This window comes from Pleurodeles waltl, chromosome 3_2, assembly GCF_031143425.1.
Source record: "Pleurodeles waltl isolate 20211129_DDA chromosome 3_2, aPleWal1.hap1.20221129, whole genome shotgun sequence".
NCBI lineage: Eukaryota > Metazoa > Chordata > Amphibia > Caudata > Salamandridae > Pleurodeles > Pleurodeles waltl.
The window spans coordinates 48,300,662-48,318,578 of NC_090441.1; the positions used below are offsets into that span (position 1 = coordinate 48,300,662).

The 17,917-nt window shown below is 44.9% G+C and overlaps 1 protein-coding gene across 3 annotated transcripts in view; it reads right to left on the minus strand.

Moving 5' to 3' along the window:
* The window catches only part of POR (cytochrome p450 oxidoreductase), a 374,224-nt gene that overhangs the window by 83,759 nt on the left and 272,548 nt on the right, over positions 1–17,917 (minus strand). For all 3 annotated transcript variants that reach the window (XM_069226728.1, XM_069226727.1, XM_069226729.1), the window contains one exon: positions 15,922–16,071. In XM_069226728.1, the coding sequence (XP_069082829.1) occupies positions 15,922–16,071 (150 nt within the window). The remainder of the gene's footprint in view (positions 1–15,921; positions 16,072–17,917) is intronic.

Sequence of the window (17,917 nt, forward strand, 5' to 3'; positions counted from 1 at the left end):
TCACAGGCATGTCGGTCTAGGAATTCCTAAACACTGAAATAAAATGCTTGCCTAAAACATCACTTCAAGACGAGGCAGGCACCTTAAAGCATGCAACATGCTATCACTCAGACCCTATGTGGGTTTTACAACTAATTATAGAAGGTGGAGCCTTATCGACCTACAGCACCTAAGAATAGTTTTCTGGATGGCCTGTATCTTACTGGAATGACACAGAAGTCAGAGAATAGACAGATGGCCCCATCACAGCCCAAGAGGTCAGAAGAGCCATATGGGACTTGGCAACCTGAAAGACTCCATGCTCAATGGGTTCCCTAGTGCCTAGATTGGCTTAACTACACAAGGAGGTTCTAGCAGAGAGCAGATTGCCCCAGACTTAAGGGAGGCCTCTCTTGTTTCAATCTTAAAATCAATGCATAATCCGGCAGATCCAACTTCTTTATAGACCGACTCCCATATTGAACACTGAACACTACCCTGTTTTTACTGAACTTGTTTTTGTTGGCTTTAGGACTCTGTACACTTTACCCCTTCTAACCTGTGGTAAAGTGGTTGCGCTCTCTGCCTAAAACATGGTAAAATTGGCCTGGACTTAATTGGCATATTTAATTTACTTGATTCCCTAGTAAATGGTACTACATGTACCCAGGCGCTGTAAATTAAAGGCTACTAGTTGGAAGCAGCACTGATTGTGCCACACATTAATGTAGCACTTGAATAGTAGCAAAGGAATGCTGCTGACGCTCCCTAGTGTACTGCCAAGATGCCACCTTAAGTACCTGTCTATCTTCTCTACAGATTTGGTCCGGCTGTTCCCAAAGTGCCTCAAACTTCAGCTATTTAAGCCATGTGGAAACAAAGCACAACCAGGGGATCTCCGAGCTAAGTCTAACCTAACCAGGTAGCTGAGGCCTGCTCTATACGTAGCCAGCTCGGGGGTAGGCCAGACACGTATCCAATAGAGTAGGAGTTTTAACAGTATTAGACCAGTGACCAGATTAATGCCCATGTCATATGTGTAGGAAAATGCCTCTCATGGCAGGGTTACCCCCTAACTTTTTGCCTTTTGTTGATGCTAGTTATGATTGAAAGTGTGCTGGGACCCTGCAAACCAGGCCCCAGCACCAGTGTTCTTTCCCTAAACTATACCTTTGTCTCCACAATTAGCACAACCCTAGCACTCAGGTAAGTCCCTTGTAACTGGGACCCCTGGTACCAAGGGCCCCGATGCCAGGGAAGGACTCTAAGGGCTGCAGCATGTCTTATGCCACCCTGGGGACCCCTCACTCAGCACATGCACACTGCCTCACAGCTTGTGTGTGCTGGTGGGGAGAAAATGACTAAGTCGACATGGCACTCCCCTCAGAGTGCCTTGCCAGCCTCACACTGCCTGTGGCATAGGTAAGTCACCCCTCTAGCAGGCCTTACAGCCCTAAGGCAGGGTGCACTATACCAGAGGTGAGGGCATATGTGCATGAGCACTATGCCCCTACAGTGTCTAAGCAAAACCTTAGACATTGTAAGTGCAGGGTAGCCATAAGAGTATATGGTCTGGGAGTTTGTCAAACACGAACTCCACAGTTCCATAATGGCTACACTGAAAACTGGGAAGTTTGGTATCAAACTTCTCAGCACAATAAATGCACACTGATGCCAGTGTGCAATTTATTGTAAAATACACCCAGAGGGCATCTTAGAGATGCCCCCTGAAAACATACCCGACTTCCAGTGTAGGCTGACAAGTTTCTGCCAGCCTGCCACACACCAGACATGTTGCTGGCCACATGGGGAAGAGTGCCTTTGTCACTCTGTGGCCAGGAACAAAACCTGTACTGGGTGGAGGTGCTTCTCACTCCCCCTGCAGGAACTGTAACACCTGGCGGTGAGCCTCAAATGCTCACCCCTTTTGTTACAACACCACAGGGCATCCCAGCTAGTGGAGATGCCCGCCGCTCCGGCCTCTGCCCCCACTTATGGCAGCAAGGCTGGAGGAGATAATTAGAAAAACAAGGAGGAGCCAGCCACCAGTCAGGACAGCCCCTAAGGTGTCCTGAGCTGAGGTGACCCTTACTTTTAGAAATCCTCCATCTTGTGAGTGGAGGATTCCCCCAATAGAATTAGGGATGTGCCCCCCTCCCCACAGGGAGGAGGCACAAAGAGGGTGTAGCCACCTTCCAGGATAGTAGCCATTGGCTACTGCCCTCCCAGACCTAAACACACCCCTAAATTCGGTATTTAGGGGCTACCCAGAACCTAGGAAACTAGATTCCTGCAACCTTAACAAGAAGAAAGACTGCTGACCTGAAGCCCTGCAGTGAAGAGGGAGACAACAACTGCTTTGGCCCCAGCCCTATCGGCCTGTCTCCCAACTTCGAAGAAAACTGCAACAGCGACGCCATCCAACAAGGACCAGCGACCTCTGAAGCCTCAGAGGACTGCCCTGCAACCAAGGACCAGGAAACTCCCGTGAACAGCGGCCTTGTTCAACAACCTGCAACTTTCTTGCAACAAAGAAACTACTTTAAAGACTTCACGTTTCCCCCTGGAAGCGGGAGACTTTCCACTCTGCACCCGACTCCCCCGGCTCGCCTGGCGGAAAACCAACACTTCAGGGAGGACTCCCCGGTGATTGCGACCCAGTGAGTAGCAAGAGATGAGCCCCCACAGCGACGCCTGCAGAGGAAATCCAGAGGCTCCCCCTGACCGTGACTGCCTGTAACAAGGGACCAGACGCCTGGAACCAACACTGCACCCGCAGCCCCTAGGACAGAAGGAACCGAACTCCAGTGCAGGAGCGACCCCCAGGCGACCCTCTACCTAGCCCAGGTGGTGGCTACCCTGAGGAGGGCCCCACCCCCGTGCCTGCCTGCATCGCTGAAGTGACCCCCGGGTCCCTCCATTACTTCCTATCTAACCCGACGCCTGTTTGCACACTGCACCCGGCCACCCCTGTGCCGCTGAGGGTGTACTTTCTGTGCCTTCTTGTGTCCCCCCCGCCGGTGCCCTACAAAACCCTCCTGGTCTGCCCCCCGAGGATGCAGGTATTTACCTGCTGGCAGACTGGAACCGGGGCACCCCTATTCTCCATTGAAGCCTATGTGTTTTGGGCACCTCTTTGACCTCTGCACCTGACCGGCCCTGAGCTGCTGGTGTGGTAACTTTGGGGTTGCCTTGAACAGTGGGCTACCTATGCCCCAACTTTGAGACTTGTAAGTGTATTACTTACCTTCAAACCTAACCTTCACTTACCTCCCCCAGGAACTGTTGATTTTTGCAGTGTCCACTTTGAAAATACCTTATTGCCATTTTTACAAAGACTGTATATGATATTGCTTTTATTCAAAGTTCCTAAAGTATCTAAGTGAAGTACCTTACATTTAAAGTATTACTTGTAAATCTTGAACCTGTGGTTCTTAAAATAAACTAAGACAATATATTTTTCTATATAAAAACCTATTGGCCTGGAGTAAGTCTGAGTGTGTGTTACTCATTTATTGCCTGTGTGTGTAACAAATGCTTAACACTACCCTCTGATAAGCCTACTGCTCGACCACACTACCACAAAATAGAGCATTAGAATTATCTCTTTTTGCCACTATCTTACCTCTAACTGGAACCCTTGGACTCTGTGCACACTATTTCTTACTTTGAAATAGTATATACAGAGCCAACTTCCTACACTGAGAAACAAGGCTAAAACCATCACAGGTCAGAACCTGCGCAGCATAGAGCATATGCTGAGTAGGCACATTACAGCACTGTTACCTGAATTTGTGGACAGCTAATGACCTGAGACTCTCATTCAACTTTTAAGTAAAAATAAAGTTATTTAACTTACCTTATCCACATATCAGAAAAGGAAGCACTAGTTTATATTATTTTTTGCAGCACCTAGCAGTGTGCAGAGTATGATGAGCACTGGGTTTGACACTACTTGTAACACAGAACTCAGGCCACCAAGACTAGAGCGGACAATTAATCAGCAGGAGAGCAAACAATAACAGTACAGTAGTTCAGTGGGCTACTACACCTGCGGTGCAGCCTGCACAATAACCAACATCAAAATAATAAGAAAAGAAACGTTGAAACCATGTGCAAGGTCTAACATTAGAAATACAAACTAAGGCTCTCTTCTGGCACAGAGAACTAAATGAAAAGGAAAATCCCTATAGCACATGTAACTTTTCTGCTGGGCTTTACCACACAACAAAGCATTCTAAATAAGGCAAAAATGAGGCATGACAACGTGGCACAGTTACTGCATTCTTTGCATTTTCTGCTAGCAGGTTGCAGGTGGTAAAATGGCATCTTCTCGCTTGCATTGATCTGATTTGACCATCTCACGCAATAAATTACTCACCTGTAACTCAAACTCTCCAACACTGATATCTTTTATATATTCACATGCCAGAACCATTCCTTGTCATCAGGCTGGGAACCCCCGGTACATTAAAATAGCAGTATACAGTGTAAAATATACAGTATACAATGTATACTGTATATTTTACACTGTATACTGCTACTTCACTGTACAGTTATTAGCACACCAACCCAATTTGAAAGCACCCAAACTTCATCAGTGCGGAGAACTGGATTTAAAGGTAACTAATTTCTTCTCCAACACTGGATCTTTTATATATTCACATGCTTCACTCAGACTAGGGAGCAGTGCACATTATGAAGTATAATCAAAGAGGCATGCAAGCTCACCTTTTTCTGAACAAGTTTCCCAGAACTGCCTGTACCACTGCTGCATCAGCTTCTGCGTCCACATCTAGGCAGTAGTACTTTGTAAACATGTTCCAGCTCTTCCAGGTAGCTCTTCCAGGTAGCTTTCAAATGTATTTCAAGGACACTCCAGTATAGATTGTCAGAGTTGATGGCATGCTTCTGGTGGGGTGCCCCCTCCATCTTCCCTGGAGTGGGAGCGTGGCCTTGGCATGCCAGAAGGAAATACAGGCAGAAAGCCAATGAGTTATCCTCTGCTTGCACAGGGGATAACCTAGTTTTGGTTGTCCAAGAGACACAAACTGGTCTGAAGTAAGCATGTCCTTTGTTTTGCCGATTTAGAACCAGAGGCATCTACGTAGGCACAATGAATGTAACCCTCTTTCTGCTGATGTAGATGGATTTGGCAAGAAGGATCTAAGAATGACAGGTTCATTTAAATGAGTATCATTAGGAACTTTAGGTATAAATGTAGAAGGTTGGTTCTCAAGTTTACTCTGTCCTTTGTGTATCTAAGGAAAGGTTTCTTGATGGTAAATTCTTGAATTCCTCCCACTCTTCTAAAAAATTTTAGCACTAGTAGAAGCACGGTCTTTCATGAGACATTTTAAATGTGCCATATGTATTGGTTTGAAGGGAGGCAGCATCGACTGACTGAGGACAATATTAAGTTCCCATGGAAGTGGTGGATGTTGAAGAGGGGCAAAATCTCTAAGAAGCCCTTTCATGAACTGTTTTATGATTCTTTGAGAGAACAGAGAAGATGTTAAACACTCAGTTCTTTTAATCTCAAAATTGCAGCCAAATGGACTCTGACAGAAGAGTATTTAAGCCTACTGTTTGCTTGGTTCAACAAATATGGACGGATTTGATGAGGTTTTATTCTTAGTGGATGATGACCACTATTCCTGCACCATTTACAGAAACGCTTCCACTTGGTGTTGTAGGTCTCTGTGGCTGCTGGAGTTCTAGCGTGTGGTAAAATGTTTCTACAGTTTTGCGACAGATCCAAATGGCCAAACTCTAGGTGGTCAGACAACATGCTGTTAAGTTCAGTGACTTGGGCTCAAGATGGAGAATCTCTCTGCGATGTCTGGACAGAATCCTGGAATGTATTTTCAGAGGAAAGCTAGACTTGTTGATAACTGCAGCAACTCACTGTACCAATATTGGTGTGGTCGCGCCAAAGCAATGAGGATCAGAATGCAATGATCTATCTTCACCTTCCACAGCACCCTGGGAATCAAGGGGGAAAAGGAGGGAAGGCATAGGCAAAAATCTTGGACCAACTAAACAAAAGGGCACAGCCCGTCATTCCTGAATGCCTGAACTTGGCTGCAATGCACAGGCATATCCCTGTTGTTCGGAGAGGCGAACAGATCGATTGTGGGGGGACCCCACTGATCAAAGATATGATCCTTTTGCTTTTGTTCTATCTTCCACCTGTGACAATTCTACATCTGCCAGCTGAGTGCATCCATCTGATCATTCTGGCAACCTGGAAAGTGTTCCACAGAGATGTCGATCTTGTGCGCAATGGTCAGATCCCAGAGCTATTGAGCCTCTTTTGGGAGGGTTTGGGATTGAGCTCTTCTGAAAGGGATTGGGATTGAGTTACTCTTTACCTGGCTATATAGAACATGGATGTTGTGTTGTCTTCTCTGACTAAGACTGGCTGACCTATTAGCCAGGGAAGAAAAGCCTGCAGGCATAGTCGAATCATGCACAGTTCCAACACATTAATGTGAGGTGTTTTTTTCACACCTTATCATAGGCCTCTGGTAGAGTTCCTCGAGATGAGCTCCCCATCCATCCGGGGAGGTATCTGTTGTAGGTATCATTCTGTTTGACACAGGCAGGAAAGTCAGTTCTGCATTCAAATTTGCTGGAAGCATTCGACAGAATGATGCCTGTTAAAGCCTCCTATTGACTTCCACCGTATCCTCCCAAGACACCTCGACTTGCTGCTATTGAGAGTCTAGGCCTTACTGAACAGATCTCATGTAGAGCCTGCAAAAGGGATCAATGCACACACACAACACTATCAGGCCCAGTAGGGATTTGTATTGCCTGTAATTGACAATTTTGTGGAAACATTTCTTGCCACAATTTGCAACCTCTTCATCCTTTGCTGAGATGAAAAAGCCTTTCCTTGTTGCGTGTTGAGTAATGGACTCAAGAACGGAATTTTTATTTGAGGCTCGAATTAAGAGTTTTCCCTGTTCAGTGTGAGGCCTTGTTTGATGCTGGCAGTCCTATAGCTTCTTGTTACTTCCTTTAACAGGCCCTCTGAGGACAGCAGCTACTGCAGTGAGGCATCTGCTAAAAATTTGAGAAGCTGATCTGAGCCAAACAGGAAGCACCTTGAACTGATAATTCTGCCCTGCTACCAGGAATCTTAGATATTTTGTGTCTCTTCGATAAATGGATATGTGGAAATACACATCCCGAAGACCCAGTGAGGTCATGAAATCAACTCCTTGCATCATCAGGAGGACGCCTGATAGGGTAACCATCCAGAAATACTGCTTCTTCAGACATTTGTTTGGTTGTCTGAGTTCCAGGAATGGTCTCCAATGACCCATTTTCTTTTTAATCGGTGTAAGTAAACATGCTTTTTGTAGGTGTTGACTGCTTTGTACTGGTGTAACAACTTAAATGCCCTGATCCATGTTAAACAGGACTCAGCACATGTGCTTTGACCCTTAAAATGGTGTATATTTAAATGGCTTTTCCCCAATTAGGCAGCCTAACTTACAAGTCCCTAGTTTATGGTACCAGGGGTACCCAGGGCCTGTAGGTTGGAGTGTCCCCCAGGGACTACAGCCCTTGTTTTGCCACACTGAGAGGGTCTAGGTAAACCAAAAACATGGCTCCCAGTCCGCCACTGTAAACTGGAAGGGCAGTGTAAAGAAATGGCTCCCTGTTGCAGTTACCCCCCACTTTTTGCCTGATACTGATTTGACTGAGAAGTGTGCTGGGGCCCTGCTAACCAGGCTCCAGCACCAGTGTTCTTTCACCTAAAATGTACCATTGTTTCCACAATTGGCACAACCCTGGCACCTAGGTAAGTCCCTTGTAACTGGTAACCCTGGTACCAAGGGCCCTGATGCCAGGGAAGGTCTCTAAGGGCTGCAGCATGTCTTATGTCACCCTAGGGACACCTCACTCAGCACAGACACACTCTGCCTGCCAGCTTGTGTGCTGGTGGGGAGAAAATGACTAAGTCGACATGGCACTCCCCTCAGGGTGCCATGCCAACCTTACACTGCCTGTGGCATAGGTAAGTCACCCCTCTAGCAGGCCTTACAGCCCTAAGGCAGGGTGCACTATACCACAGGTGAGGGCATATGTGCATGAGCACTATGCCCCTACAGTGTTTAAGCAAAACCTTAGACATTGTAAGTGCAGGGTAGCCATAAGAATATATGGGCTGGGAGTCTGTCAAAAACGAACTCCACAGCTCCATAATGGCTACACTGAAAACTGGGAAGTTTGGTATCAAACTTCTCAGAATAATAAACCCACACTGATGCCAGTGTTGGATTTATTAAAAAATGCACACAGAGGGCATCTTAGAGATGTCCCCTGTATTTTACCCAATTGTTCAGTGCAGGACTGACTGGTCTGTGCCAGCCTGCTGCTGAGAGACGAGTTTCTGACCCAATGTGGTGAGAGCCTTTGTGCTCTCTGGGGACAGAAACAAAAGCCTGCTCTGGGTGGAGGTGCTTCACACCTCCCCCCTGCAGGAACTGTAACACCTAGCAGTGAGCTTCAAAGGCTCAAGCTTCGTGTTACAATGCCCCAGGGCACTCCAGCTAGTGGAGATGCCCGCCCCCTGGACCCAGCCCCCACTTTTGGTGGCAAGTCCAGGAGAGATAATGAGAAAAACAAGGAGTCACTGGCCAGTCAGGACAGCCCCTAAGGTGTCCTGAGCTGAGGTGACTCTGACTTTTAGAAATCCTCCATCTTGTAGAAGGAGGATTCCCCCAATAGGAATAGGGATGTGCCCCCCTCCCCTCAGGGAGGAGGCACAAAGAGGGTGTACCCACCCTCAGGGCTAGTAGCCATTGGCTACTAACCCCCCAGACCTAAACACACCCTTAAATTTTGTATTTAAGGGCTCCCCTGAACCTAAGAATTTAGATTCCTGCAACTTACAAGAAGAGGACTGCTGAGCTGAAAACCCCTGCAGAAGAAGAAAGAAGACACCAACTGCTTTGGCCCCAGTCCTACCAGCCTGTCTCCTGCCTTCCAAAGAAACCTGCTCCAGCTACGCTTTCCCCAGGACCAGCGACCTCTGAATCCTCAGAGGACTGCCCTGCTTCAAGAAAGACAAGAAACTCCCGAGGACAGCGGCACTGCTCCAAAAAGACTGCAACTTTGTTACAGAGGAGCAGATTTAAAGACCCCTGCAAATCCCCGCAAGAAGCGTGAGACTTGCAACACTGCACCCGGTGACCCCGACTCGACTGGTGGAGAACCAACACCTCAGGGAGGACCCTCCGGTGACTCCGAGACCGTGAGTAACCAAAGTTGTCCCCCCTGAGCTCCCACAGCAACGCCTGCAGAGGGAATCCCGAGGCTCCCCCTGACTGCGACTGCCTGACTCTAAAATCCTGACGGCTGGAAAAGACCCTGCATCCGCAGCCCCCAGCACCTGAAGGGAAGGAACGGAACTTCAGTGCGGGAGTGACCCCCAGGAGGCCCTCTCCCTTGCCTAGGTGGTGGCTACCCCAAGGAGCCCCCCCCTTGCCTGCCTGCACCGCTGAAGAGACCCCTTGGTCTCCCATTGACTCCCATTGGAAACCCGATGCCAGTTTACACACTGCACCCGGCCGCCCCCGCGCTGCTGAGGGTGTACTTTCGGTGTGGACTTGTGTCCCCCCCGGTGCCCTACAATACCCCCCTGGTCTGCCCTCCGAAGACGCTGGCACTTACCTGCTGGCAGACTGGAACCGGGGCACCCCCTTCTCTCCATTGAAGCCTATGTGTTTTGGGCACCTCTTTGACCTCTGCACCTGACCGGCCCTGAGCTGCTGGTGTGGTGACTTTGGGGTTGCTCTGAACCCCCAACGGTGGGCTACCTTGGACCCAGAACTGAACCCTGTAGGTGGGTTACTTACCTGCAAAAACTAACAATACTTTACCTCCCCCAGGAACTGTGAAAATTGCACTGTGTCCACTTTTAAAACAGCTATTTGTGTTTTATGTGAAAAGTATATATGCTACTGTAATTATTCAAAGTTCCTAAAGTACTTACCTGCAATACCTTTCAAATGATATATTGCATGTAGAATTTGAACCTGTGGTTCTTAAAATAAACTAAGAAAATATATTTTTCTATAACAAAAACCTATTGGCTGGAATTGTCTCTGAGTGTGTGTTCCTCATTTATTGCCTGTGTGTATGTACAACAAATGCTTAACACTACTCCTTTGATAAGCCTACTGCTCGACCACACTACCACAAAATAGAGCATTAGTATTATCTCTTTTTGCCACTATCTTACCTCTAAGGGGAACCCTTGGACTCTGTGCATGCTATTCCTTACATTGAAATAGCACATACAGAGCCAACTTCCTACAGGCAGTTTTAAACTGCTACCTCTGCTTTGCCATTTAAGGTAACGGGAAAGCCCAAACCTACCCTTTAAATATAAGTTTCCCCTAGGGCAGGCTTAATGAGCCTTAAGGCAGGGTGCTGTATATTAAAAAGTGGAACATGTACTTTTACATGTTCTAGCAGTAAAAACTCAAAACTGACATTTTTACTGTAGAAAGGCTAGTAGCCCCCCTGGCAAGTACATAGTTACAAGCTGGCACCCCAGTCCTGTTAACTTATGAATGGGACTACTAAGGTTGTTTGGTATCAAAATAATCAGTACATTAAATCAGATTTAATGGCTAAACCAAATTTAATACCACTGGTGGGCAAAGTGCTACTTTAGAAGTAGTCACTTTAGTTGCCTAAGGTTTGCAGTGCCCGTTTACTGATGCACCCGGGGCTTGTCTTGCAGACAGCTTTCTGTCCTCCTGAGGAGACATGCTAATGAAAGGGCACAGTAGGGCCCTACATGGGAGAGCTGTGTCACCTAGCTCCTGCAGTAAAACATGTGGATGCTAGCCCAAAAGGTGAGCTTCAAAGACTTTGAAAGGCAAAAGGTTGACACTTAGGACAGGGGCACTCTATTGTTTAGGCAGACAGGCTGGTAGTGGGGACAGGAAAGGAGAAGTCATTTGTCAAACAGGTTTTTCCAGGGGCATGTCGCCCCTCGGGAGCCACACATCTGCAGGTGGACTACAATGCTCTGAGCATTGAGAGAGAGGTGTTGCCAAATGGGAAGAATTGTGCATCCTGGATAGCTAGATGTCATACCTCCCAGAAAGTGGTGAGCAGGGGGGTGGGGGGGTGCTTTGGAAATCTGGTATCCCATTGGCTACCAACCGTTTTATATCCTGAGGGCATTTTTTGATGATGTATATGGTACCCCTAGCACCCAGAACTCAGATCTTGACTGAATTTGAAGAAAGACTGCCCTGCTGCACCGAGGGACCAGCAATGAAAGGCTGCACCATCGAAGACTCCACGTGGTGAAGTCGTCGATGGTGGAACTACCAATGGAAGGGACTGTGCGTGCCGTGTCCTGCTCAAGGAGAAGATGTCTCCAGAGCCCAGTCAAGCCAAGAGAACTCCAACGGACAACTGACTAGCCTCCCGTTCACAGCACAGGGACAGTAGCTGAAGAAGCATGCTGGGTAAGTTGGTAGCCCAAAGTCTTCAAGCTGCTCCCACAGCCACCATGCAGCACCAAGGACCAAGACGTGACGAAGAGTTACACCAGAGTTTGCTAAAAGTGCCGTCCGAGAGTTGCTGGGACCCTCAGATGGCGAGTTATTAACTCAGGAAGGACTGGCCTATGACTGAGACAACAGGTGACTGGTAGTCCGGTGGCGACTTGACTTTGACCAGACTGGAGAAGACTTTGTGGGACGTCGACTCTGCAAGCAGGACCCCTAACCATCTTCATGGATCTAAGAATCCCTGCAGGAAGACCTCCGTCAACAGCATCACATCCACCACACCCACCCTTCAGTATCCTTCATCCCTCGCACCAGGGAATCCATTGCAATACAGATAAAGTGCCTGGAACGGCTGAAAGGCTGCTGCTTCTGTGAAGGTGACTGTTCTTGAGGCAAGGTCCCCCCCTGACTAGCTCCCTGTAGGAGTTGGTCACCCCAACTACTTATAACTGACCGCATTGACACTTACCTAAGTTTTCTTTAAAAACGTTTCTAAGTGTTCAATCTGTTGACTTTGCCAAGGATTGTTCGCAGCTGAGTGAAATTGCTCTGATTTATTAATGCTTGTAAAATATATATCTCCGGAACCCTCCAGTAGATCTTTTTCATTCTAATGATTAAACGCTTATAAAAATACAGTCTATTTTTATAAATTGATATTGGATTTCTTGAGTGTCATATTGATTTCTTTTTCAGTTGTTTTGTTGCTGTTAAAATGCTTAACACTTGTTCCTCTGTGTAAGCCTTAGTGCTCAGTTCCACAGCTACCCAGGGTGGAGCTGAGGGTTTTACAGACAAAACCTACTGGACTTTAGGGGGTTGGGTCAATGTATTACACAGTGAGGTGGCACAAACACATCACAAAATACACTCCATTTCCTCACAATCAGGAAAACCCAAAATTAACGCCCCCCCCCCCTATTTCTCTGTGATTTGGGGACAATCTTATTTTATGTGATTTGGGGGAAAATATAGCTCCTTTGAGACACAGTAAAAGAACGCCCTAACTGATACTCTTTCTGTTGTTGAGGTTTGGGGGGGGGGGGGGGGGGGGGGGGGGATGCAGAGCAGGAGATGTGAAGAAGGACAAAGGCAGAGAGTCAAGCTCTTTTCTGGTTGTCACTGGTGCATGTTTGAGGGACCCTTCCCTTTCTTTCCGTATATTTTGACTATGACTGGTTATAGAAGTAGTATATGTGGTCTTAGCAAGATTGCCTTTGATGAAAATTATTGGAGACTTTCATACTGACTGAATCTTCCTCCCCTAATACTTTGCGATCTTCAAGGGGCATGAAAATGAGAAGATCCAGATCTCCAACACTGTAAGAGACCCTAAGCCTTGGCAGTTATCTGTATCTGCTTTCAGACCTTGAAGGGCCTCAATCATATTTGCCAAAAACAGTAAGGCCACTGAAAGGCATGTCCAAAATCTCCGATTGTAATTCAGGACTGTAGACTGTAGCCAACCTGGTCTTAGCACCTTTCCTTCTGCCAATTGAAAGAAATGTGCCTTGGAAACATCCACTGTTGCATCAATAAGGAAAGAAGTGAGTTTTCCTTCCTTAAGGAAAGCTCTCGCTTACTCCCTCACCCTCTGAGGGTAGTTCAAGAAATGGTGCAATATCATGCTACATCTGGCGATCATACTGCCTTAGGATTGCTAAAGTGTTGGCTGATTTGTGGTTGGAGGTTGGCAGCCATAAATGAGATTCTTTTACCTAAATTACCTATACATCTGGTGTCTCTACTCGGAGGGCTGGAAGACAGTGTAAGTATAGACTTACATCTTCTTTGAGCTGGTGAGGAAGTGACTGAATCCAGCTTTGTGTGCCCCTGGGGTCAAGCTGGAAAAGTATCCGGAGTTTTAGAATTGTTTTCCAGGTGAGAAATCAATGAGGGAACTGTGGCCAGAGGCTTCATTAACTTGAGACCTTCTGTCCAAATAAAAAAAAAAATTAAGAGTTGGAATAGCTTTAACAGGCTTCCTTGGTTGCTCCTTAAATTCATAAAGGAAACGTTGCTATTCTGTGGACTTCAATGGAAGATTACATTTCTTCACAGCTATAAGAGAATGAAATCTGGAAATATTATCAGTCTGATCTTGAGAAACATCTGTCATTCACTTCCTTTGGGATAACTATATCATCTGTTACACCATCTTGTCCTCCATCTTACTGTGGCAGTTCGCCTTCTTCCTCATCTACATCGAAATAGAAAGAATGGAGTCATAATCACCCCTAACTTAAGGCTTTGCTGAGATACTGACCTTAGAGCCAATCTGCGTGATTATCTTGGAAATGGAGGAGGGAGTAGTAGAAACTGATGTGGAGGAGGATTAGCTAATAAAGGAGTGGGCTGTTGCAGTGGTTGCTATAGTGCTAATTTTTTTAACGTTTCCATCATTTGCTCCAATGTAATTTAAAAAAATCAAATGGTACCTGAACAACATCAGGGTGTCAGCGTCCAGGTGGAATGAAAGATCTTGAAGCATGAGAAATACAATTCTGATGGTAACCACAGTCCGAATAAAAGATTTTTCCTCTATGTCCTTTCAAACTGTAGGACATATTTCACAATAAATTGTGTCGGCTATATGCAGTTTGCAAACCATATTCAGTTTCCTCATTTTCCTGGTCAGACTGCAAACTGAGTTGGTGGCAATGCAGATTTAGTCAATGGTGGAAGTAGAGGAGTAAAAACTCCATTTGATGGTGGTGACATCAACAGAACGTTCATAGACTGCATCGTTTTTACAGTCCACAGTATGGTGGTCACAGTCTATGGGAATGTTGTTGATGATGATGTTATTGTCGTCCACACTAAAGATCTTGTCGTCAACAGTCTCAGACAACTACGAGATCGTCATCAGTGTTGTCATCAACATGGTTAATTTTCTCTTCTGTTTTAGAGGCTGACCGTCAATTCAATCTGATGCACTCTTATAGGCATGTTTTCCTTGTTTTTGGACAGAATGGGTGACTGTCAGCACTGTTCCAAACAAGTTCAACTCATGAAACTGAATAAGCCTCAGCTTCTAAGCTGTCTTCTTGGAAGTGTTTGGAGGAGCGCTTTTAAGAGAATCTCCACCTGAAGAGGTGATATTCCTGCTAGAAGGAGGATTATTCTCTTTTGCCATTAGATACAAAGCCAACTTTCTCTGTCCGTAAGAGTTTTAGATGAAAAACTCCCACAAATGTCACATTTAGATGCCTTATGTTTCGGATACAGACGATAAATACACTGTAAATTAGAATCTTCACTGTAAATCCTTTTCAGACCACAGGAATAACAAGCATTGAAAAGACATTTCTTGTCTCTGTCTGCCATGCAAAAAGATCTTCCTGGCTCAGAAACATCTACAATTTCCATAAAAACAACTCACAGTACTTTTGCGCTGAAGATAGGGCCTTTTCAACTCCAGGGTAGATCAAGAAAGCAACAAAATTAAGGTTCACTGAAAGTTAAAAGCAGAGCTATGTTAGGGGTCTCCCTCACACATGACGTGAGGTAGAAATCTAAGCTATGGCGGCCTCTTGGAGGAATAGCAGAGCTTAAGCTGCCACCTCATTGGCTGGTTTGGGTGATTTCAAATGAGGTGGATGCGCTACTAAATGTACAGTGTTGTTTCAGGCCTATAGAATGTATACTGTATGTTGTGTATTTTACACTGTATACTGCTTATTTTTATTTTTTTCAAGTACCAGGGTTTCCCAGCCGGGCAACAGGGAATGATTCAAGCACGTGAAAATTTAAAAGATCCAGTGTTAGAGAAGTAAATTTAACACAAGCTCATAATGCACAAGGATGGTAACATATTCTCACAACACTTTAAAATAGTGTCCATATGTAAGGTGGTAGGCAACTGGCATCATATTCCAATAACTTAACACATTTAACTCTGAAAAATATTAAAATGTGTTTTGGGATTGCGACTGTGAAAAGAGTACATACTTAAAAACGAAAAATGTGGGCATCATTCAAAGCTGAATTAATCTGTCTTAGTTTATTTTGAACTTACTGAAATCTTTGTTCAATCATTTCATGGTTAAGAGAATATTTTTATTAATATATTTGTAAGAAAGACTCTGCTATATTATTGCCTTCTCTTTTCACACATTCCTCTACCCCAGTGGAAATGGTACTTGGTTCAATACACAAATGAACCTTACGCTGCAGCCATAAAAAATAAAACAAAGGCAGATCTAGGTCACAATAACTGACAGAGGTTTCTCCAAAACTGTCTGACATTTGACAGTTCTTCATACACATCAAATGCTGTTAGAGAAAAAAAATAAAAGGCCTCTATATTGCTCCTTGGCTATTTCTGCTCCTACTTGTTTATCTGGGATACTGCAACAAATTCATATTTAAAGCATTTCAGGGGACTTACCTTTGAGGAGGATGCAATGGAATAGTAACGGGCCTGAAGGCGTGGTAGCAACTCACAAAGATGATCAATAGGAGGCCGGAGAGATGGTACATCCTCAAGAATGGATAATATGTTTCTTCTGGATTCAACAACCCAGCTGAGGTACAAAGCCTAGAAAGTAGCATTAAAATATACATTTAAAAAACTGTACTTTATAAATTAGTTTTGCATGAGAATGTGCTTTCACTGCAGAACTCGCTGCACTTAGCTGACAGCACAAATTGTGCCACACTGTGCATACTCTGACCTCATCTATTTAAAGAAGGCAAATAATTACAGAACACCTACCATCCGCAGAAAGAAAGATTACTTACCTGTAATTCTTTACTGATGTCATGAATGACCTGCATGCCTCCCCAGTTGTGTAGGCGTTAGGCATTGGAAAACAAATACAATACACATCTCATCCTTAAAAAGAACTGGCTCTAAGAGGCAACTGCCAATAGAGTGCATCACAGGTAGGGGAAGTTCATGGTACAGGGTGCTTTTTTATCAGTCTTCAATGTAAGCCTACCAGCCTGAATATATTCCTACATTTTAAACATGTTCACCCCTTTTTTGCAAATCAGATGCAAAAATGCTGAGTGTGAACTGTTTATTGAGGGTTCATTTTACTTCATAGAAAAAATTAGCATCTGGTAGAATATTACAGGGTACTGCTCATAAGGACAGATGGACTTTGATACCATGTGTGAAATTCAAATGGTCAATACAACTATGAAAAGTGCTCTGGGATCCAGGCACGCAGCTGGAATTATCCTAGCATTTATGATTATACAATGAAGATTATATGAAGCCGACCAACAGTTTTGTTTCTATCACGTTTCAAACGTAACTAAAAAACATTACACGTGGTGAAGTGCAGGGGCAGACCATTTGCAAAGGTTTCCTAGTAACCTTTCAGTAGCTAACTGCTGTAGTTAGGTGTTAAACTGGCATTAGTGAACTGAAATTATCGGAGACATCAATATTGTATTTCAATGCTAAAAGTGTGAAATACTGCCACAGAATTTGACACTTTATGCCACATAATTGCCTTTTGTTGCTACGTAATTTGATGCACAATTCAGTCAATTCTGCCACATTATTTGGTTTTCAGCTGCTTCATAGTTCCAAAGGCCAGGCGTATAGTTTAGGCAACAGCTCGGAAAATGGAGCAGCAATGCTTGTGAATGACAAAGGTTTAAAACTGTACAAGTACAGCAAAGTATTTAGCTCGACTATACCCTCCTTCTTGAGCCTCTAAAGCCTACTGCAACCCGCAGAACAGGGTTTAAAGGGTTATGAGTTGGTTGGCACGAGTATGGAAAAGTAAAAACCTAAAGGGTGTCGGTGGGATTTGGAGGTGATCTTTTTCAATCAGTGGACAAAAGAGACAAACACATTCGTAGTTCAGAATGCAATGGCATGCTGCACAATATGAAGTAAATAAGACATGAAAGGATTCCAGTCCTCAGGCCAGACATGTATAGGCAGTAGAAAGATTTCAAATGGAAGTGAGGGGTGATATTTATAAACTAGTATAAGGAATCACGACCCCCTTCATTTTAGATTTAATAAATATCAATCCATAACATGAGTAAGACCAGACTATAAGACATTGTCCGGGAGCCACTTTAATGTGGCTTTTCCCCAGTTTTCATTTCACCTGCCACTATAAAATAAAAAATAAAAAATAAAAAACTTTCTGTTGCACCGATTGTGTGTGCGCCATTTCTGGCAATTCATTTTTCTTGTTTTTGGATAATGATTTGCTGTTGTTCTGCTAACTTGCTGTCTAGAAACTAGGCACTTTCTTCATCTACATTCTGGTTTATATCCTCCCCCCTATCCTGATAATAATGAATATTTGTGATAAACCTATTCCATTTGACTGCTACTGTATATCACCTTTCATCGTCCTCAGTCTTGAACCCAAACCTTCTGCTCCTTTTTTAGGAAATTCACCAGCAGAAAA